This window comes from Ostrea edulis, chromosome 5 (genome assembly GCF_947568905.1).
Source record: "Ostrea edulis chromosome 5, xbOstEdul1.1, whole genome shotgun sequence".
NCBI lineage: Eukaryota > Metazoa > Mollusca > Bivalvia > Ostreida > Ostreidae > Ostrea > Ostrea edulis.
The window spans coordinates 49,858,387-49,883,386 of record NC_079168.1 but is presented as its reverse complement, the minus strand read 5'-3'; the positions used below and the strand labels follow the sequence as shown (position 1 = coordinate 49,883,386).

The following is a 25,000-nucleotide window of genomic DNA, read 5'->3' as shown; positions in this document are numbered from 1 at the left end:
TTTCAGTGTACTTCTTTAGTCAGTATAGGATTTTAACGCCTGTCGTTAGGGTGCTGTCCATACGTCCGTCCAAGGTCATATTTTCCAGACTTTTCATTACAGATGCATTATACAACATTGAAATTTGGTAACAATTTCTCCCTCACGAAGTGTAAGAGTGGGTTTGCATTTCAGCTGGATTGTTGAACCATGATCTACTTTAGGGCTATAAGTAGGTCAAACAGTTTTCCTGACTTGTTTTCGTTATGGATACAGATATTGATATTGCCCTGAAATTTGGTCGCAAGCTTCCTCTCGGAGGAATACAAGTTCAGTTTGCATTTCAGCTGGATTTGTGTACCAGGACCTACTTTAGGGCTAAAAGTAAGTCAAATAGTTTTATGAACTTTTTCTCTTCATGGATACAGATAGTGCACCAACATTTTGTCACAACCTCCCTCTCGGAGAAATATATAATCAGTTCACATGTCAGATAGATTGGTGTACCATGAACTATCCATAATGTGCTTACAATTTCACTGTCCGATGGGCATATAATTTACCGCCCACAGTACTGTTGTTTTTAGTTTTTTATTGTATACATGATCACAATTCATTTTCTCAAACATATTCTTAAGAAAACAACTGATTCTGTGATCTGTGAAAGGATTTGTATCTATCACACGTTTTCTTGATAAAGGAGTTGTACACACTGGTTTTAAACTTGCAAAACATTATTCTTTAACCATTCACATAATGTTAAAGGTACATACGTACCAATGATTAAAAAAAAATTCTTTCCCAACTGACATTGTTAATGTATCTGAAATGGCAAAATATAATACCTTGTGCAATGTGAACTATTTGATTTCATTCCAGATGAAAGGCATAGGTTGAAATTTTTAGTTCATTCTTGACTAATTTAACTCTCCAACATCTTCGGTTGGCTTTATTTGTATAATGTATGTATTCTTTACATGGGATTGGAAAGTAAATAATGGCGCCGTTAAGTTTTAACATTGATTTCGACTGTAGATATTGGAATAAGGACCTATCAGGGTAAATTCATTATGCTTCATCATGTGTAAAACACCAAAGGAGTAGTTAGATATGCACAGACCCAAGAATTGCTGGGAAAATAGCATGGGGTATGCTAATAAGACAGTCACATGGTCAGCGCTCGGCTTATTTTGGTAAAAAAGTGTTCAGAAAGACCAACTGTCTTTTAAAAGTATATTCATTGATATCGCTACAATATTTGTAGGCATATTTAATACAGTTTTTTGTTTTATTAGCCGAGTTGTGTAGTAAATCTCTCTTTTAAATTGGCGAAGGATGGGCGTCCACAATTAGCTTGTCTGGTCTCTAACTTTCATACTTTTCGGTGCATCTTTGTGAGACTTACATAACATGATCACATCCAAAAGAGGAAGGTTCCTATTCATTTTGAGGTCCAAAGGTCAAGGTCACTGTCACTAAATGCCATAGATTTGAGCTTGTCCGGTCTCTAACTTTCATACTACTTGGTGCTTCTTTGTCAGACTTGCATATTTTGATCACACCCAAAAGAGGAAGGTTCCTATTTATTTTGAGGTCAAAGGTCAAGGTCTCTTTTTCACTATATACTGTAGATCTGAGCTTGCCTCTAACTTTTATACATGTACTTGCTGGTGCATGTTTATCAGACTTCAAATCCTGATGACATTCAAGATTCATGTTGCTTTTGAAATCCAAAGGTCAAGGTCATTATCAAACTAAATACCTATTGCGGCCATTCAAAGCTTCATACTTACTAACTATATTAAATACATGTATGTTTTTACTTCGTGAATGCAAGCGTGCATAATTTTCCAAACTGCAACTCGGCCATACGCATCTTTGATGCGTTTTAGCGATTTTTTCATTCATAGAATACAATAGCATGATATCTTTATTAGAATATAACATAAAAATTGGAGCATATGTACAGTTGTACCTCTAATGCTAATATATTTTGATAACTGTTACACATTAAATATTCTAGTTTGAACAAATTATACTATACTTATGAAATGTTCACAGTGCATGGGTTAGGTGTCTCGAGTTAATTTCAAATTAAAGTAATATTCTTTCAAGCATCGCATATTTTACTAAAAATGGTTTGTCATGCATAAACAAACATCAGACCTTGTGGGAAATCCCCCGCTTAACTATTACGTCATCATACAAGTGATGTAGAGCTATACCCCATGCAATGGAGGATATAATGTTTTTGACCAGTCCATCAGTCCCTATCTGTCAGCGCAACTCCTCTGAGACCACTCAACAGAATTTCATGAAACTTTGTAGTTAATAAGGACACACTGTGTAATTGTGCATTTTCTCAGGAAATTCTGATTCAATAATTTTTCTGGGACTTAGGCCCCTTTTGAACTAAGGATTTCGAGCCCGTCTGTCCTGTTCTTGTCAGCGCAACTCCTTTGTCTTTTTCGATAGTTTTCATAAAAGAATCTAATTAAACAGAAAATATTTCAAAGTTCCAAGTTATGTTTGAATAGTCAACATATTGAATCCAAGGGCAATAATTCTGTTTACAAGAGGGGGGGGGGGGGTGTGTCCAGAAAGATGATCTAGAAACTGCATTAGATCATATCCAATGAATCGATAAAAGTAAATGCATGTAAAATTCAGTGCTAGTTAATCTTATATTCATTAATGAACAAAGACTTTTTGAACATTTTTCTTGGATAAAATTCAACAAACATTTTGAAAATCTCATCAATATCTATTTCAACACCAGAGCGAACATGCATTAAAGCAAGTCCTGCCAATCTGATGTAGGCAAAAATGGATTTCCCTGTATCCTCCAATGCATTTCCAATGTTTTTGCTGTTGATATCTTTACAAATTGTAATGATAGCCATTTCCTCAAGAATGCTTTACAGTTGCGAATATATCAATCTTGATGAATATAATACATCTATACAATAGCTAAACATGTATAATGCAGAACACAATCTTTTCAAATGTACATGACATGCTTGCAAGGGTAACTTTTAAGACATCATACAGAATTGAAATGGTTTATTTGAAGTTCCAAAAGTTGGAGATAAGTATATTTTTAAACTTGCAAAATTGAAAGAACTAAAAGCAAAGGAAGAAAATACAGGTGACTCTCGATAACTCAAAGTTCAAGGGACCTTGATAAAACTTCGAGAAATCGAGAGTTCGAGAGATTGAAATTCGGAAATTGAAGGTCCGCCAATATGTTTTACACAAAGCAAAAATTCTAACGATTGAGTAAAACAATGTTTTAGAGTAACTTTACACAAAGAACAAACTCGAGAAATTTAACAGTCTGTAGATCTCTTAATTAATGTATAAAACTTACTCTCTAGTTATCAAGTCAAAACCAATTATATATTTTATTCATAGTTGGATTATATATAATTTTAATCATCAAGATGCAAGATCCAGGTGTAAGGTGTAAACTGACCAATTAGCCAATTATATACTCAAATGTGTCACCTCCACATAGAAGCACAGGTGATGTTTCACCTATGTAAACACCTAATTACCACAGCCACACTATCCTCCTGCATTCAACAAAATCCAGGTAAGGTCTAAGTGGAAATTATTACAGGCTTGGGTAACGGTGGGTATACACTACCACCACTGCGAGAGATTGAGAGTGAAAAACAATGAAATGTGTTTTACGGGACCCAACTTCACTTCGAGAGATCAAACGTTCGAGAGATCAATAGTCAATTTGCTTTGTTATATAGAGAGAAAAAATCGGGACCATGATTTCACTTCAAGAGACCGAGAACTTCGAGAGATCGAAGTTCAAGCCATCGAGAGTCACCTGTAGTAGACAAAATTGAATATTTTGTCCTGCCTTAGAGAAATGGTCGTATCACACTAAAAATCATAATTTTGGTTTCAGAACACAGATTGCTTGTGGATGCAAGACTTCAGCTCCCCCCCCCCCCCCCCCCCCCCCTCCCCCCCCCCCCCCCCCCCCCCCCCCCAAGCCGTGTATTTTTAAAATGTCTGGGTATTTAACAAATATTTTTCACAAAATATTGAAATTAAGAGCTAGTGTTTTAGCTCAAGTGAACTGAAAGAGCTTTCAGCTCGAGAGCTTTTCTGATCACATTTTGTCTAGTGTCTGTCCGTAAACTTTTCACATTTCATCTCCTCCATGCAGAACCATCATCCAGGGGCCAATTTCAACCAAACTTAGCGTAAATTATCCTTGCGTAAGGAGGATTTAGGTTCATCCAAATAAAGGGTCTTGTCCCATTCAAAAGGGATAATAATCAACATTAGAAAGAAAAAAAATAGAGTGAGGTCTTCTAAAAATCTTCTTATCAAGAACTACAGGCCCAGAAAAGTGGAAAGTTAAATGAAAGCTTCCTGACATAGTTTAGATTCAAGTTTGTTCAATTTTTTGTGTGTGTGTTTTTGATTAATTTAATTTGGCCTATAGTTCAAAACTGTCCGCTGCTACCACAGAATGGAATTTTGAAAACAGAACCCATGTGTAGATATTGTGAATCCCATTTGTTTACATTGAACTGAAGAACGATAGCTCTCTTAGATCAGATCTGTCCCAATATTTTCTCAGAGAGCTATAGTTCTGCAGCTATATATAGAGTGTTTAGATTTATTACAAGCTATATATAGAGTGTTTAGATTTATTACAAGCTATATATAGAGTGTTTAGATTTATTACAAGCTATAGACTACAGTTATCCAGTCTGTGATTTATATTCAGGTGTTGTGCATGGGACAAATTATTGGAGCAGTGGTAGCTGACACACAGGTTCATGCACAGAGGGCGGCCAAAATTATCAAAATCGAGTATGAGGAGTTGGAGCCCATTATTACAATAAAGGTAGGATTTGTTTGGCTATCCTTTTTTTTTTCACAAAATGAATAGATTTAGAAATAAACACATGTATGTGCAATAAGTACACAACTTTCATTGTCACTACCAAACAGTAATTTCATTTTCAAATGCAAATGAATTTGAGGAAATCTTTAATAAAATCTTATATTTATCTTGGGGAATTTTGTCCTTGATATTAGAAGTATACATTGCATACCCCATTTGTAATTTTTGGATATGCACAATATATAGAAGTAAGGTTTTTCATGATTTTTTTTTCATTGTTGGGAGTACACACTTTACATATTTGTGGAGTAATGCAATGCTTTTTGTATATATTCCTCCAGACAGAGTATTTCACCATTTTCTTGTATGAGAGATTATAAATAAAGAAGACAAATACATGTACCATTAAAAGATTCAACCTTGTCTTCACAGTCAACAGTTGTCATAGATACTGATCATTTTTAACATTCATGTAAAAAGTTGGTTGTTTTTATGCCCCCGAGATCGAAGATCGGGGTGCATATTGTTTTTGTCCTGTCTGTCATTCCATCATTCTGTCTGAAACTTTAACCTTGCTAATAACTTTTGAACAGTAAGTGCTAGAGCTTTGATATTTCACCTGAGTATTCCTTGTGACAAGACCTTTCCATGGGTACCAAAATTGTTGACCTTATGACATTGACCTTGGAGTTTGACCTACTTTTAATTTTTTTTTTTACATTGGTCATACCTTCTAAATGGTAAATATTAGAGCTTTCATATTGCACATGAGCATTTTTTGTGACAGGATCTTTCTACTGGTACCAAGATATTTGTCCTTGTGACCTTAGCCATCTTTGGAATTGGCCATTATTGGGGGCATTTGTGTTTTACAAACACATCTTGTTTAACTTTTTATGCCCCTGAGATCGAAGATACATGTATTTTTACATTAAGTTTGTACGTTAAAGGAAAGATAACTCTTACATATACAAGAATAGTAACTCTTTCTCCCTAATATGGCCGAAATTCAATTCATTGCTAAATTCGTTATAACGCCATAAATTCAAAAGAACAAAAGGTGGTGGTTTATCAAGAGTTGACTGTAAATTGCATAGCAGTATCATGCATGGTTTGCTGTCCATGGACTAGCAGATTGTAATGCAGTTTCTAGATATTATCTCTTGAATTCAAAGATCTATCAACTTTTATAACTTTATATTTCATGTTGTTGTTGCAAATAATTGAAGGAAGATCCTTCTTGATTTTTCAAGGTCATGGGCAAAAGTTACCATGACATTTACAAATTGGATGATTGAGATGATTTTCAGTCCTGATGAATCCAGAAGGGATTGCAGGTCTCCTCGGAATCTGTCTGTCCATTACTCTGCTCCACTTCATTTCACATATTACTCTAAGAAACTTGTGTACTTTGGAAGCAACAACTACAGATCAAGTTCGACTTTCATCAGTTGATCCACTTTACAGAGGCCTTTGCATAAACCTAATTGTGTAGCTTTGTGGTGAACAACTAAAGATCGAACTTTAATTTCATCACTGACCCAAGTTTACAAGAGTTGTGACCATTTGTATGTTGTGTATATATTGTTTTCCATGACTGGGGAGCTGATAAGGGACATAATGGTTACTGATTGGAAGTAGAAGTTCCTTATTCTTTTTAAAGAATGCGAGTGAAAAGTCAAATGACTATAGCAGATTTAGATTAAATATAGCATGTAAATGGAAAAGTGATTTCAGAATAAATAACATACAGTATTTAAATTTTCACACTGTTAAATGTGAAATGATGACATGTGTACATGGTGACATTTTGTTAATTTCAGTTTAGATTCTATAAAATATTTAATTGTTTAAATGAAAGACACATTTTTATTAAGAAACCATTGGATATTACCCATTTTTAATTAATTTTTCCCTCAGTAATGTTTATAGATTGCAAAAGCCACAACGTGTGCTGTGTCAGCTATGATGTACAAAATAAACAGCTTCTTTGTGGACTTACAATGAGTGATTTGGATTTCATTTAAAGCAAATTGTTTATGGTTCAGTGACAAATATCATATAAAATATTGTTAGTTGACAGTTGACATTTGAGCTTTCACTTGTTGACATTTACAGTCACCATCCAGTTCACAGTTTAAAAACCTAATTTATAAATTTTGATACAAAATCTTAACTTTATATCAAATCTAAAAAATTGTGAAATGTCAGTTGGAATTGGTCTACTTTAAAAAAAATATCAAGAACTGTCAATTATCTACTTTAATAAAGTAGAATGATAAAATGTAAAATCGGGGAACAAAGATTTGAACTCGTATTTGATAAATGTCACTTGACATGCCTACATGTACCTTTAGAAAACTGAGAATTGTCAACTGTCTTCCTTAAAATTGAAAGTGATATGAAGAATTGTCAACTGTCAACCATCTTCTTCAACAATACATGGTTGAAAGAAGATATTGCTGCAGAATTTGAGAGAATTATTGTCATTCTGGCAGTTTTAGGTCTGTGTTTGTCCTTAACATTTTGATTTATTATACCCCATGCAACAAAGTTGCGGAGGGTATCATGTTTTTTACCCGTCCGTCAGTTTGTCAGTCCCTTTCTTGTCAGCGCAACTCCTCTGAGACTGCTCAAAAGAATTCCGTGAAACTTTGTAGTTAATAAGGACACACTGTGTAGATGTGCATATTCCCAGGAAATTCTGATTCAATAATTTTTCTGGGAGTTAGGCCCCTTTTGAACTTAGAATTTTGAGCCCGACTGTCCTGTTCTTGACAGCGCAACTCCTCTGAGACCTCTGAACAGAATTTCGTGAAACTTTGTAGTTAATAAGGACACACTGTGTAGATGTGCAGATTCTCAAGAAATTCTGATTCAATAATTTTTCTGGGAGTTAGGCCCCTTTTGAACTTAGAATTTTGAGCTTATCTGTCCTGTTCTTGCAGTAATGCATACCATTACCATTCATTATGTGAGGCATTGTCAAGCAATGTTGGAGTGTGGGGTATGTGAACTTGCTCACTTTTGCTTTCTTTCATTATTATTCAAATAAACATGACATGTATCTTTTGAATGTTGTATTGGTACTTGTTCTGTTGTATTTACACACATTGGTTGTTCATGATATTTCTGCACTTATTGGATAGTCATAGTCTATGTATGCACATGGGTAGGTCCAATCTATTTACATGCCTTGGAAGGTCATGGTCTGTAGATATGTATTGGTAGATTGGTAGGTCATAATATGTTTATGCACATTGTTAGGTCATGGTTTTATTGTTTTAATCTTAAATTGACACAGTGTTGAAATATAGTTAGGTCACCTGAGTCACTCAGGTGACCTATTGCTGTTTTTTGTCTGTCAATATGCAATGTGTGTTGGTTGTAAAGTTTTAAAATTTGAACATGCTCAGCTTCATCTTTTGAAGGGTTGAAACAATTTCAACCAATTTTGGTATTTAGCATCTATGGGCAAAGGAGAACAAACTTGTGAATTTCATGGACCCTGCCTCCCTGGGGCCTGAGGGGAGGGGCCAAACCATCTAAATGAATGCAATCTTCAAAATTCTTCAATTTACTTCAGGACATCAGGCAGTCAAACTGTTTGCATGATTATAATAAGCAATGCACCCTCTACCAAAATTGTGAACTTCATGACCCCAGGGTTTAGGATTCAGGCCCGGGGATGGGGCTAAGGTGGTCATATATAGAAAATGCATTACTGTATATCTGAGAAAATATTCTTCTTTACATCTTGACATCAAGGAAGCAAAATGTTTGCATGATTATAATGAGTACTCAAGCTTCTACCGAAATTGTAAAATTCATGAACCGTGGGTTGAAGGTGGGGCTATGTTGGTCATATATTAAAAATGCATTATATCTAAGAAAACTTCTTAATTTCTGGTCATCAAGGAGGCAGAAAGTTTGCATGATTATAATGAGCTTTGAGTTGTCTACTAAAACTGTGTTTCTGACTCCATGGTTCAGGTTCTATTATTATTACATGAGCAAGCAAGCATGGAGCTTTCCATTCGGGTAGGAAGTTTGATCGCACCCTATGGCAAATTACATAATGATATGTTAGAAATGTTTGTGTGTTAATGATTTTGAAAATCCATGCATACAAGTCATGAGCTTTGGAAAATGTAATGCATTGTACTCTGGTGCCTGTTCAGACCCATAGGCCTCATGTATAATCACAGTATTATCCTTGGGGGGAGGGGGTGATTTTTGTTGATTTTATAGTAAATATATCTGTGAATTCAAATCTCCCACAGACAGGAGAAACTGAACTACAAAAATATACCATAAAGAATTACAACTCGATCATCAACCATGAAATTGAGACTCAATCTCAAACCATTAAAATTTGACTCCACTTGAATGTAAAGATTATATTTGGTACTGATTATGAATTAGCATTAAAATAACTTGAATGTAGAGATTATATTTGGTGCTGGTTTTAAATTAGCATACTTCTGACTGCATCAAAGGCACCGAAACAAATGCATGTACACTCACTGACTCAGTAATTCATGCTTAAAGAATGTTTAGTTTAACTGACCTTTCTAACATGATCAGGCAAATTAGAGATTTAAAAACTTTTGTATCTGTTGCTGATCACAGTGTCCTCCCTATCTTTTTACTTGTTTATTCATGCTTCATTATGGTTAGATTAATTAATGAATCTGATTCATCTGTATCATCTCCATATCTATTACAAAGATAATCAAGGTAAATTTCAGGAAGAATCGCATGCATGCTGTTCCATGATTATAGTTTATTCTTCATTCTAACTACCACTTGATTTCCAGGCAATTTTCAAACATGCACACACCATCATTTGATCAGGTCTTCTCAGTACAGAATAACAGAAATATATGATTTAAATGTTTACGTATTGCAACGTTTCAGGAAGCCATTGATAAGGGATCCTTCTACAGGTACAGTAACAGTATTAGTAATGGAGACACTGTGAAAGGACTAGAGTTGGCGGACCATGTGGTGGAGGGGGAGGTCAACATGGGGGGTCAGGAACACTTCTACCTGGAGACCCATGCAGTATTAGCAGTACCCAAAGGAGAAGATGATGAAATGGAGCTGTTTGTCTCTACCCAGAACCCAACAGAGACACAGGTATGCTATTAGTCAGATGTTCTAAATAAAGGGGAGATTAGAGGAGGGAAAAAATTCCTCCAGTCAGAGACTTCCTATTTCACATTATCAAGTACGAATAGTCAACATGGTTGCTTTATTCTATAATATTTACATTCTGTTATATTTCTTTTGAAATTGACATTGATTTCATAGACAATGAATGCATGTTTGTTGCAAACTAGTTTGATCCAAACTTTTTAGTACCACCTTCGGTATTCAATTTGGAGACTTTCATAACAGCATCCTGTTACATTTATTAGTTGTTCTATTACGCTGCTGCAGTAATATGATTCTCCATTCCAACTTAATTTGCCATTGTTAGGGGCAGTTGTGTCATTCTGACATGTCTTGTTTTTTTCTGTAAACTTTCTATGTTTTCTGCGAGGCAATACAGTGGAGCCTCGGTAATCCGGACGCCATTAATCCGGACGCTTCACCTTCCGGACGATTTTTCTAGGGAATGGAATTTTTATACATTATTTTGCATCATTAATCCGGAAATTCGCGTTCCGGATCCGGACGGTCACTTTTTACTACAAAACGTTATAATGCATTGAAAATTGTACCGTTAATCCGGACGGTAATTTTGTTTAGGGAAGGTCTGTGTCGGACAATGTTAGCAAGGTGTAAATTATAAAGAAAACAAGCCAAACTGTCTAATTGACGCGATTACCTGTACCCTGTCAACACCTCCCTCCAATTAGGTGGTGTGTGATGATAAGTCCGTTAGATAGCACGTGCCGATCGAGACATTGTATTGCCAATTTTCGCACATAAGATCTTTATTGCTTGTAGTGTTGAATTTTGTAAATAAATCTGTAGCATATTATTTTATAGTTTTGATCAATACCCTAATAGTATTAATAAATTAAACATCATGCCGTAATGATAATTTATTTAACTGCTACACGTATCAGTTGTACTGATTCGTAAATTGATATCGGCTTATTCAAATCTAAAGAGTGTAGATCATACTTCTAGATTCTGGATTTTATTCTGTTGATTGGCGTGAAATATACATGTATGTTCATGCATATGTATATATAGTATAATTCTTTAACGTTTAGAATGTCGCACATGTAGAATGTACCTGTGTACGATTGATTCTTGTTACGATGTTGTAGAGCTTTATTGCTTTCGAAATTTTAAACTCTGCGTAGAAGTGAGAAAATTACCATTTTAAGGAAAATGACAATGACAATGTATGTACCTGTAAAGTTAATTTCAGCCGAGTTTTGTTCCGTTATTATCGCATCATGAAAATAATAGGTTTCGCGTGACTAGATCAAAGCAGTAGTAGGTCTTGATATTACGAGCTTAAATGATTTTGTTCTCCTGATATTGTCTTGGATAATTATAGAATAAGAAATATAAAGTCTGGCAGATTGAATTTTGGTTAAAGAATGTTGTCAACTGACATGATAATCACGAAATTCTTATATCAACTTTGGACGATGAAGATTGTTTTAACAGACCGCCGAACCCGTGAACCGTGACAGATGGAAATTACCGGCCTCTTTTAAAAGAAGTAAAAGTGAATGTTTGAAATGTAAATGATTATGTTAGTTACTAATGATTTAATTACTTATAGTTACATAAAGTGCTTCATTATTTGTTTTAGTGCATACGGTACACAGTTTTGTATATTTTTTTGTAGGGATCATATGTATGTACAATGTAAGCACAGGCAAATACACTAAACACGTACATTAAATTTTAGTGCTTTGAAATACATGTAAATGTTAACATTATCATAATTTGTTTACTAATGAAATGGTTAAATCCAATGATAGAATGTGTTTAATTCACTATGCATCAATAAAGTAGGCACATATTGGCTACTTATGCAAAGCTAGAAAATATGCGATTCAAATATCCGGATGCTTCATTTATCCGGACGATTTTGCTGGGAACCAAAGTGTCCGGATTAACGAGGCTCCACTGTACATACTTTCCTTCATAAAAAATTAATATCATAAACTTACCAGCAACTGCTGTCATTGTTTAACAGTCTTCATGATATATGCCTCTTTGGTTTGTAGCATGTAGTTGCAGAGGCTCTAGGAGTTCTTGCAAACAAGATTGTATGTAAAGTCAAAAGAATGGGTATGTAACAGATTAGGAAAGTTTTCTTATCTACTGCATGTTACTGCAATGAGGTTTATTTGGGACTTTTTTTTTCTTCTTTTAGTTTTGCATAATTTAGCAAAATTAGTTCACATGTTATTTTTATTTGCTGAATGTTAAAGTTAGTAATTTAGAATATCAATTGATTATGAAAATGTCTTCTAACGTGTGAAATGGCAAAAAAGCCAATCTTGTTTAGTTTATTGAAACCTTGAGAAACATCTCTTGTAAATATAAAGTGTTGCTAAAATGTGGGGATCTACAATAGAAAGGAAGAATTGTGAAAACATCAGTGATATTTATTTTTTTTGCAGGTGGTGGATTTGGAGGGAAGGAAACTCGGAGCATTGCTTTCACTGCACCAGCTGCCATAGCTGCTGCAAAGTATGTTGCTGACCCAGTACATTCTTCAATTAAATGTTTGGCTAAATTTCTCAGCATGAAATATTTTACTTTTCACTTTGCTGGAAAACAAATTACTTTGTATCTTTGAATGATAAAGCATCTAGACGTTACTAAGAATTAAGATCATTCCATTGTCATCTGTTTATATAAAGCAGGGTATACTGTGGACTATCACTTGAATTATAGGGACCAATTTTCATGAATATGGTTCCTTTACTTTTATTGACACTCACTATAAACAAACTTTTTTCAATTATGATGAAAAGAAAAACTAAATTTATATTCTTATAAGTAAAATTAATACAATTTACCATATGAAACGTAATTTATTCCCATGATTTCTCAATAAAGTCCAAAACAGAGGGAAAAATTTGTATGATTACTAAATCATTATTTAGGGAGGGTAATATATTTCAACTTTTGAACTTCATAGAAAATTTAGAAGTCCCTTATTTGTCTAGGAATTTTATATTTGTACTTATTACAACCAAAGTAAGCCAAAAATTATATATATCAATCCATGTATTCATTTTTTGGTATCAAGTATCATTAACCATGAAAATTGTGTTTTTCATTGAGATTTTGAATTCATAGGATTGGGGTGCCCACAAAATCATTGAAAATTGATCTCCCACACAATAAAAGTGTTCCACAGTAATCTTCTTTGCTTTGTTTTCTGTATGTCTGTCTCTATCTGCCTATCAATCTGTTTTCTGTTTGTCCATCTGTCTATCTGCCTATTAGTCTGTTTTCTGTTTGTCCATCTTTCTATCTGCCTATCAATCTGTTTTCTGTTTGTCCATCCTTCTGTCTGCCTATCAATCTGTTTTCTGTTTGTCCATCCTTCTGTCTGCCTATCAGTCTTTGTTTTCTGTTGATATTTATTACAGTGTCTAGGAGGTCAGGTTGAAACAACTGTTTGATCTAAATGTTTCAAATTCAAAAGCATCATATTCACAATATATATATACATATATATATATATATATATATATATATATATATATATATATATTTATATATCCAATAATAAAAGTCAAGAAACACAAAACTCGAATAACACTTCACTGTTGGCGCTTTCGGCTTTAATGCCTCTTCTCCAGAGGCATTAAAGCCGAAAGCGCTAACAGTGAAATGTTATTCGAGTTTTGTGTTTCTCGACTTATATTATTGGATGTATTTATTGTATGAAATAATGAATTCTTTTTACAAACTATATATTGTGTGTGTGTATATATTGTCTTCCTCATTAGGTCACCTGAGTCGCTCAGGTGGCCTATTGCAACTGGCCTGTGTCCGCCGTGCATTAACAATTGAACATTTTTACTTCTTCTTGATAAGTACCATCCCAAATCTTTTCAAATTTGGTATGAAGCATCTTTGGGACAAGGTGGACATAAATTGTAAATGTCAGGACTCCAGCACCCCTGGGACCTTAGGGGCGGGGGAAAAACTGCAAAAAACAAGTGATACTTTTAACTGATACTCCGTTGAGTGATAAGGCCTTTGGGCCTCTTATTTTATTATGGTGTAGCAACAACTCTTAGATATTCTTCCACAAGGTATGTTAGAATGAGGAATTGATTGAATTTGTTTCACTTCCAGACTAGGATGTCCAGTACGCTGCATGCTGGACAGGGATGAAGACATGGTCTCCAGTGGCACCCGGCATCCATTCTACGGAAAATATAAGGTATTATTCTCATAAAATCAAATTTTAAATTATTGAGCCATTTGTCAAAGTTTTTTTAATTTGTTGAAAAAAAGGAAGGAAACATGATTAAAGATCTGTGATGCATGAATTGAGTTATATTGGGGAATATTTCGGGGAGGGGGGTGTTAATTTTCTAGGATTTCGAGGATACTTTACGAAGGGACAGGTTGTCCCGAAAATTTGACGATTCCAGTTGTTCATGTCGTTGGTCATTCTAGTGCTTTTTATATATTTATATATATATATACTTCGTACATTGTGGATCAGCTCTTTGGACGAATAGGACATGTCCTAATTCACTCCACTTTTAACTTTGATTGGCAAGCCTAAAAACCAAAAACATGTAGTCTGCGTTGTAAATACATTTGTAGATTAGTGTAGTTTTAGTGCTAGGTGTATTTATTTGTAGTTTTTGTTGTTTTGTTATTATTCTCTGTTGATATTATTGGCCACCCCATATTATGTAATTCTTTTTGTTTGTCCTGAAGAAGGGACCGGTCGTCCCGAAAATTTGACAATTTGGTTGTTCGTGTCATTGGTCATTTTAGTGCTTTGTATAATTTTTTGTATTTGACCTTGTATCCATGTTGTGGATCTGACACTTTTAGATATCAGGTGTTGTTGGAACTTGGTGCTTTTATATATATATATACATGTATCCAAAATTGAAATAGAGTCTCAGTAATCGGATACTAATATTTAAAAAATATGAAAAGAAAACACAGAAATCCTCCGTAAAGCTTTAGCGCTTTCATTACATCTTCAGAAGCTTTACAAAAATGTATACATAGCAGTATCATAGTAACAGTGATTATGACGTCAAAGTAAGCGGAACGTTAAATGTCTATATTGTGACGTCATGGATAATGTTCAACAATGATCTGGAAAAAGTACAGGGAAATCATAGGCAATTATAAAAGACTATTAAGTTTTGGCTTTAGAATACCAATAAAATGTTTTTCTTTTTCCCGTCTCTGAATAGCACTGGCACATCTGAGTTTATAAAATGGGAAAATGTTAAATCGTTTTTTACCACACGTTTCCAGGTGTGCACTTAACTGGATTTGTCTGTATTCAGGTGTACTGATGTGCTGCTTATGTACACGTACACGGGCACGGAGAGTGTTGCCAGTTTCACCAATGTAATATTCCTTGCATCCAGGACATGTGATGGCGTATATGACATCCTTTGTATCGCATGACATGTTAGCATTAACTTTAAATTCTCCTCCGTTAAAATTATAACTGGTCCCTTCTGTAATGTAGTCACATGTACCACATCGAGGGTCCGTACACTTTGACACTGTATAAGTACGGTCATCTAATTGGGAGGAACAAAGTATTCTCTTAAGATTTTTGGGCTGGCGTTTACTGCTAATAAAACGGCAGTTCTTGTATATGCCTTTTGTTTGTTCATCTTCCCTAAGTAGCTTGTTTAATTCATAAACAATTGAATTGATGTTTTGATTTCTCGGATTATAAGTGTGTACAAGTGGTATTATTTCTCCGTCATTAGCACATCGTGTGTTTGAAAGTAGCTGTATCCTATCGCACTCCTTAGCCTTCATTATTCCATCGTCTACAAGTTGTTCTGGGTATTTTTGGCTTAATAAATACAATTTTAATTCCTCCAAGCGGATATCCCTCGTATCGATATTGCTGACAATGATACAAATCCTTCTTGCGAGATTATATGGTATAGCTGTTTTAGTATGGTGGGGATGGCACGATCCAAAATGCAGGTATTGGTGGGTATCTGTGGGCTTATAATAAATATCCGTATTTAAGCTGGTATTTTCTTTTAATATAAAAACGTCAAGAAATGGCATTTGCGTATCATCTGTTTCCATCGTGAATTTGATATCCGAGTTCATTTGGTTTAGTAGATCGTAAAACTCCGATAACTTATCGACATCATCATCCCACAAGATAAAACAATCATCTAAATATCTCTTCCATTTAGACTGTATATTATTTGCAAATTCTGCCCCCCACAACGTACATAGTTGATCATGTAACTTATGTTCTAGATAACCTAGGGTTAATGTTGCATAGGTAGGTGCGACTTTTGTCCCCATTGCAGTTCCCTTAGTTTGGAGGTAATGATGGTCGGAAAAAGCAAACAAGTTGTTGTCTAGAACTAATTTTAGTGCTTCTAAAATAAAATCCTGTTGGAATCTGTCATTAAGTACATCAGGATATTTTTCCATCCAGAATTTTACCGCTTCCAATCCTAATTCTGTAGGAATATTAGTATATAAACTAATAACATCCAGAGTGACAAGTTTAGTGTTGGAGGTGACCTGAGTAGGTAAATGATTTATAAAATCCAGATCGTCTCTTACAAAGCTGGGTACTTTTTGGCAATATGATTTTAAAAGTATATCCAACAAATGACTCAGTCTCTGCGTTGAACAGTTTGGTCCTCCTACTATGGGTCTGAAGGATAAGTCAGCTGGATCCAGACAAGTAATACATACACTATTTTGATTTGCTATGGCATCCTTAATAATTTTAGACTTGTGAACTTTAGGTAAACCATAGAATTGACTCTCTCGGAATTCAAAGTTTGTCAGGTAGTCCTGTTCTTTATCAGTTAAACCTTCCGATAGTGGTCCATATACTAGATTTTTAATTTTTGTAATGGTTTTCTTCTCATGACAATTGTGTAGTCTATCATAAAAATTGTTGTCTTGTAACATTTGTAAAATTTTATTTTTGTAGAAATCCTTATTCATTAAGACAACTCCACCTCCTTTATCGGCCTCTTTGATAATGATAGTTGGGTCATCACGGAGGTTTTTAAGAGCGTTTTCCTCTTCCGTAGAAAGATTAGATTTAATGTTCCTGGGTTTGTTTGGAAAATGAATATTTTCTAATGTGTCGCAAACGGCATCCAAAGTTCTATTTCTTCCTCGTTTTGGATTAAACTTTGATTTATTTCTTACAAGGTTTGTTGGATCTGTCTCTGTAGACTCGGATTCAGATTCACTGGTCTCACTTTCATGAAAATATTCATATAGTCTGAGTCGCCGAGTATAGGCTTTAACATCCGTTTTAAGCTCTTGATTATTGACATGAGGTGTAGGGGTGTATTTTAGACCCTTAGACAGTAGTTTTATTTCGGAATCCGTTAGTTGTCTATCAGAAAGATTAAATACTTTTGGTTCTGTCTTAATTATATTCCTGGGTGTATCCCTTGAATTGCTGTTGTTGATAACCGTGGTATTTGGTTCTTGTATCTCTGGCCTTGGCTCATTTTGCAGATTGCTATGTATACATTTTTGTAAAGCTTCTGAAGATGTAATGAAAGCGCTAAAGCTTTACGGAGGATTTCTGTGTTTTCTTTTCATATTTTTTAAATATATACATGTATATATATATATATATATTTTAATAATTTAATTAATCTAAATTAATTAAATTTAATTTAATTTAATTTTGATTTAAAATAATATATTACACGTGACCAAAATTAGTTGGGCATAAGATAGCTTTTAAAATTGTGAAAAGCACTGATAGTTACACATTTCATAATGTTTTACTAATTACAGGTTGGTTTCACAAAGGAAGGCAAAATAACAGCCCTTGAATGTGATGTTTACAACAATGCAGGGCACAGTTTGGATCTTTCTGCTGCGGTGAGCATTTGTCAACTGTTGTGAACCTTGACTATCAAAATAAATTAATGTAATGGTGATAGTGGGTATAGTATGTGTCTTTGAATGGAATGCCTCTACTTTTTGCAGGTGATGGACAGAGCCTTGTTCCATACAGATGCCTCCTACAACATTCCGAACATCAGGGTGTCTGGTCACCTGTGCAAAACTAACATTCCTTCCAACACAGCCTTCCGTGGATTTGGTGGACCGCAGGGCATGTTTATTACTGAGACCTGGATAGAGCAGATAGCTTCAACTCTAGGCATTCCAGCTAAACAGGTATCTGAATTCAACCTCAAATATAGAGTTTGGTCTTTTACCTCATAGTTTAGGGTACCATGAGCTTTTGAGACCACCAAGAGTAATTACGTGTAAAAATTCCATTATTATGTACTCTCCAGGATATAAATTAACATTTCTTCATGGCAACCAAGAATCCACTATAAACATATTTTCTTTGATAGAGCTCTACTGTTCTTTTCCAAATTGTACAAAAATATATCCCCTTGAATTGAAAGTTCAAGTACAAATGTTTTTGTCAAGGTCAGAGAAATTAACATGTACAATGAAGGGGAGACAACCCATTTCAACCAGCCCCTTGTACAGTGTAATATTAAACGCTGCTGGACTGAATGTTTGGAAAGAAGCGATTACTACAACAGAAGAAAGGACATTGATATATTCAACAGGTAAGCTGCTATTTGTAAGCAGTAGATATCTTTGGGCCTCGTTTAGATTTCCGTAGTATTTTCCATATCTTTGGGCCTCGTTTAGATTTCGGAAGTATTTTCCATATCTTTGGGCCTCGTTTAGATTTTGGTAGTATTTTCCATAGTTCAACATAGATTCCATTGACATCTTTTTCAGATGAAAACTCAAAAGCCTGCACGAAATGATTCTTTACTATATCTAGCATCAATATCCACAATGAGGAAATTTTTTTTAGATAGCACATGTACGATATTTTTAGGTCACCTTAGTTTACAAAGTTTACTCAGGTGACCTATTGCAATGGATCAGCATCCATCGTCATCCATCATCCGTCGTGCATTAGTAATTGAACATTTTTAACTTCTTCATAACTACTATTCCAATTCTTTTAAAATTTGGTATGAAGCATGTTTGGGACATGAATTGTAAATTTCAGGACTCCTGGGGCTTGAGGGTTGGGGTAAAGACTGCCAAAATTTGACCTATTTTCAAAAATTTTCTCTATAACTGTGCATTTGTAAGAAAAACTAAATACATAGATATGTAGAGCAGGAAGACCTCTACAAAAATTGTCATGATCCCCGGGGTAGGGGTTCTGACCCCAGGGTAGAGGATCTGACTTCAGGGCAGGGCTAAACTTGGTATCTAGTGTTCATGTGTAAAACACTTAAATAACATCTTCTTTAGTGCTATTGATATTAAATTGAAACTAAATGGATATGTATTCCTTTACCAAAATTGTAAATTTCATGATCCCTGGGGTAGGGGTTTTTAGTCCCCTACCGACGAAGTCGAAGGGGACTTTAGGTTTGCGCTCTGTCCGTCCGTCTGTCTGTCTGTCCGTCTGTCCATCAGTCCAGTTTTCCACACTTTTTTTCTATGTTCTTGGAGATATTTATTTTATATTTGGTACATTGCTTAGCCATAACAAGTTACTGATCAAGTTCTATTTTGGTCCTGGTCCAATGATTTTTTACTTCGTTATGGCCCTTGGACTTAATTAGAGAAATAGTGTGAATTATCAGTTTTCCAGACTTTTTTTGGTTGTGCTTGCAGATATTCATTTGATATTTGGTAATTGCTTTGCCATAACAAGTTACAGATCAAGTTCGAGTTTCGTCTCGGTCCATTGATTTTTCACTAAATTATGGCCCTTGAACTTAGAAAAATAGCATGAATTATTAGTTTTCCGGACTTTTTTTTGAAGTGCTTGCAGATATTCATTTGATATTTGGTACATTGCTTTGCCATAACAAGTCACAGATCAAGTTCGAGTTTCGTCTTTGTCCGTTGATTTTTCATTAAGTTATGGCCCTTGGACTTAGAAAAATAGCATGAATTATCAGTTTTCCAGACTTTTTTTGGTTGTGCTAGCAGATATTTATTTGATATTTGGTACATTGCTTTGCCATAACAAGTTACAGATCAATTTCGAATTTCGTCTCAGTCCGTTGATTTTTCATCAAGTTATGGCCCTTGGACTTCAAAAAATAGCATGAATTATGAGTTTTCCGGACTTTTTTTGGTTGTGCTTGCAGATATTCATGCCCCCCTTCAAAGAAGAGGGGCATATTGGTTTGCACCTGTCGGTCGGTCGGTAGACCACATGTTGTCCGCTCAATATCTTGAGAACCATTCACTTGATCGTAATGATATTTCATATGTGGGTTGGTTATGAAAAGAAGAGGATCCCTATTGTTTTTCAGGTTTAAAGGTCAAGGGTCAATCTACTCTGGACAGGAATATATTGTCCGCTCAATTTCTTGAGAACCCTTTGCTTGACAGACATCAAACTTGGTACACTGGTACATCTTCAGGAGAAGATGACCCCTGTTGAATTTGAGGTCACATAGTCAAAGGTCAAGGGTCAAACTGGACATAAGAATATACTGTCTGTTCAGTATCTTGAGAACCCTTTGCTTGACAGACATCAAACTTGGTACACTAGTACACCATCAGGAGAAGATGACACCTATTGATTTTGAGGTCACGTAGTCAAAGGTCAAGGGTCAAACTGGACATTGGAATATACTGTCCGCTCAATATCTTGAGAACCCTTTGCTTGACAGACATCAAACTGGGTACACTGGTACATCTTCAGGAGAAGACAACCCCTATTGATTTTCAGATCACATGGTCAAGGGTCAAACTGGACATTGGAATATACTGTCTGCTCAATATTTTAAGAACCCTTTGCTTGACAGACATTAAACTGGGTACACTGGTACATCTTCAGGAGAAGACGACCCCTGTTGATTTTCAGATCACATGATCAAAGGTCAAGGGTCAAACTGGACATTGGAATATACTGTCTGCTCAATATCTTGAGAACCCTTTGCTTGACAGACATTAAACTGGGTACACTGGTACATCAATCTGGAGAAGATGACACCTTTTGATTTTGAGGTCACGTGGTCAAAGGCCAAGGGTCAAACTGGACATAGGAATATACTGTCCGCTCAATATCTTGAGAACCCTTTGCTTGACAGACATCAAACTTGGTACACTGGTACATCATCAGGAGAAGATGACTCCTATTGATTTTGAGGTCACATGGTCAAAGGTCAAGGGTCAAACTGGACATAGGAATATACTGTACATTCATTATCTTGAGAACCCTTTGCTTGACAGACATCAAACTTGGTACACTGGTACATCTTCAGGAGTTGATGACCCCTATTGATTTTTAGGTCACATGGTCAATCCACTCTTGACATAGGAAGATATTGTCTGCTCAATATTTTGAATTGATGATACTACTCTCAATTAAATGATGTGTTTGTATAACCCTTTTCAATTTTGCACCATAGGGGGCATATGTGTTTTACAAACATCTCTTGTTGGTACATTGCTTTGCCATAACAAGTTACAGATCAAGTTTGAATTTCGTCTCGGTCCGTTGATTTTTCATTAAGTTATGGCCCTTGGACTTCGAAAAATAGCATGAATTATCAGTTTTCCAGACTTTTTTTGGTTGTGCTTGCAGATATTCATTTGTTATTTGGTACATTACTTTGCCATAACGAGTTACAGATCAAGTTCGAATTTTGTCTCAGTCCGTTGATTTTTATGCCCCCGAGATCGAAGATTGGGGGGGCATATTGTTTTTGTCCTGTCTGTCATTGTCATTCTGTAATCATGTTTGAAACTTTAACCTTGCTAATAACTTTTGAACAGGAAATGATAGAGCTTTGATATTTCACATGAGTATTCCTTGTGACAAGACCTTTCCGTGGGTACCAACATTTTTTACCCTGTTACCTTGACCTTGGAGTTTAACCTACTTTTTGAAAACTTTAATCTTTGCAATAACTTTTGAACAGTAAGTGATAGAGCTTTGATATTTCACATAAGTATTCCTTGTGACAAGACCTTTCCGTTTGTACTAAACCTTTTGACCTTGACATTTTACCTACTTTTAATTTTTTTTTATATTGGTCATAACTTTTAATTGGTAAATATTAGAGCTTTCATATTGTACATGAGCATTTCTTGTGACAAGATCTTTCTACTGGTACCAAGATATTTGTCCTTGTGACCTTGGCCCTCTTCGGAATTGGCCATTATCGGGGGCATTTGTGTTTCACAAACACATCTTGTTAACTTCTTGATAATTGTCCTTCCAGTTCTTTTCAAATTTGGTATGAAGCATCTTTATGACAAGGGTGACATAAATTGTAAATTTCAGGACTCCTGCACCCCCAACGAAACATTTAAAAACCATTTTCAATACTAAATTGAAACTAAATGAATATTTAAAATGAACATTTAGTCCTTTATCAAAATTGTAAATTTCATAATCCCAGGGGTAGAGCTTTTGGTATCAGGGTGGGGCCTAAATGGTCAGTGATTAAATGTGTTAACAATTGAACCTTTTTAGCTTACTCTTGATAACTACCATTCTGTTGTTTTCAAATTTGGTATGAGGCATCGTTAGGATAAAGGGAGACATACATTGTAAATTCCAGGGCTCCTGCAACCCTGGGACCTTAGGAACTGGGTAAAAACTGCCAAACATTAACCAATATTCAAAAATCTTTTTCACTACAACCATACATCTGTAAGTTACATGTATGTAGAGCAGGAAGGTTTCTACCAAAATTGTAAATTTCATGATCCCCAGGATAGAGGTTCTTACTCCATGGTGGGGTATATACTTGGTATATATAGAGCATATGTGTAAAACATTTAAATAATATTTCTAATGCCATTGACACTAAATTGAAACTGAATACATGTAGATATTTAGAAGGAGTAGGTATTATTACCTCTTTTGTGTTTTTACAGTTATATATTTATTTCTTGCAGTGAAAATAGATGGAAAAAGAGGGGAATCTCTATTATTCCAACAAAGTTTGGAATTTCTTATACAGCACTGTTTTTAAACCAGGTGAGCCTTTAATCGAACTTGATTACTATCTTTGTTGACTTTTTTGGTGTATTGATGAATGTATGCATGTGGTACATGTATTTCTTTGTTGACTTTTTTGGTGTATTGATGAATGTATGAATGTAGTGTTTCTTTGTTGTATAAAACATACCAAAGAAAAAGATTTCAAATTCCAGTGAAGTTTTTGGAATGTCGTAGGCCATAACGTCAGATGCTAGTTTGAAGCATGGACGTCGATCAGATATAAACCTACAAAATGGGTGTAACAAGAATCTATATGTATCAGTAGATTAGAAGGAAGGCAAGCTCATTCGTTTTGCAATGACAAATCCACAGCATCACAATTCGCTAGGCCTAGTTTTTTTTCTTCAAGTTTTTAAAATAGTTCTTGATTTCCTACATGTACAATACATTAGTCTGTTTTTACATTGGATTTTAGTGAGCTTCAGATTGTTTGATAGTGTGTACATTCATAATTCTATCTTTTCATTACTAGGCTGGGGCCTTGGTCATTATTTATATGGATGGGTCTGTTCTGATCACACATGGAGGGACTGAAATGGGTCAAGGACTCCACACCAAAATGATTCAAGTGAGTAATAACAAACTAGACTCAGACACAAAACCTTGTTTAAAAGGGTGGGTGTTCCCTTAATAGGTTTGCCCGATTTTATGAATTGGGCTAATTGTTGAAAAATGTATTTTGAATGTAATTTCTTTTCCACTGCAAATATCTAGATGTATATTTAGTATCTGACCAATATAGTAAATCAGAACAAAATCTCCTAGGTTGCAGCTAGAACATTAAAAATTCCAGCCTCCAAAATACACATCAGTGAGACAAGTACCAACACTGTTCCCAATACATCTGCTACAGCAGCCAGTGCCAGCTCAGACCTGAATGGGATGGCCATCCAGGTAATTAGCACACATGTAATGTGATGATCATCCAGGTAATTAGCACACACATGATTTTTTGCATTTTTTTTTTCTTTCTTGCTTTTGATATTCTGACTCTTTCAGATAAGTTCAGTTTATCCTATAACCAATCTGCAACAGATTATTGATTAAAATATACATACTGAGAATGATAGTGTTTAAACAAATTCAGAAATGAAAGAATAAATGTATTTTACAAAAGGTTCACTTTTTCAATTTAGAATGCTTGTCAAATTCTGCTGGAAAGATTGGAGCCATACATAAATGCCAATCCTAAAGGATGTTGGGAAGATTGGGTATGTTGTTACAGTATATGTCTGTAAGATTGGTTTTGTATCTGAAGTGATATATATGCTGGAATTCATCACATATTTATATACTCTTCTGTAGTTTTCTTCATAAATGATGTTGTTTGATACTAGGTACATGCAGCATATTTTGACAGAACAAGCCTTTCCATTACAGGATTTTACAAGTATGTTCTCTTCCTATTTTCTGTGCAGCTGGAATACTTGGACGGATTCCTTTCCAGTCCAAGTACCACAGCAATGCCAAATTTCATCATTTGTTTTTCTGTACTTAGGACAATTGTCTTATTGGGATATAAAAAATGACTATTTTCCTTTTCTGTCACCAGAACTCCTAACATTGGGTATAACTTTGAAAAGAATAGTGGAAACCCATTCAACTACTTCAGTTTTGGAGTTGCTTGCTCAGAGGTGGAGATTGATTGTCTAACTGGGGATCATAAGGTATTTGTATCCTCTTGTCTCTCTACTGTTGGAAAGTAAAGAAATTTTGTAGCACCTTACACCATGCAAGAACTTTTTAATAAAAAGCACATGATTTTTTAAAGTGTGAAATGATTCGCTGCATCGTGAACGTATATGTAAATTCAGGCACATAGCAACAGGGGAACAATCCAATGTACTTCTGTTACATGTATTTTTAGATACAAACTCTAATTGACAGGTTCCCACTGCCGCCCCCCACCCCCTCCCCGTCCTTGTTATAGTAACAAATGACTGTAG

General features: G+C 35.1%; 1 protein-coding gene across 1 annotated transcript in view; it reads left to right on the top strand.

Annotated features, from left to right (window-relative positions):
- Positions 1–25,000, top strand: part of LOC125649129 (xanthine dehydrogenase/oxidase-like) — a 49,733-nt gene that overhangs the window by 18,319 nt on the left and 6,414 nt on the right. The window contains exons 18-31 of the mRNA XM_048876372.2: positions 4,739–4,858; positions 9,779–10,000; positions 12,064–12,127; positions 12,463–12,532; positions 14,159–14,246; positions 17,822–17,908; positions 18,017–18,208; positions 18,473–18,618; positions 22,949–23,030; positions 23,527–23,622; positions 23,820–23,948; positions 24,191–24,265; positions 24,392–24,444; positions 24,607–24,721. Coding sequence (XP_048732329.1) covers positions 4,739–4,858; positions 9,779–10,000; positions 12,064–12,127; positions 12,463–12,532; positions 14,159–14,246; positions 17,822–17,908; positions 18,017–18,208; positions 18,473–18,618; positions 22,949–23,030; positions 23,527–23,622; positions 23,820–23,948; positions 24,191–24,265; positions 24,392–24,444; positions 24,607–24,721 — 1,539 coding nt within the window. The remainder of the gene's footprint in view (positions 1–4,738; positions 4,859–9,778; positions 10,001–12,063; positions 12,128–12,462; positions 12,533–14,158; positions 14,247–17,821; positions 17,909–18,016; positions 18,209–18,472; positions 18,619–22,948; positions 23,031–23,526; positions 23,623–23,819; positions 23,949–24,190; positions 24,266–24,391; positions 24,445–24,606; positions 24,722–25,000) is intronic.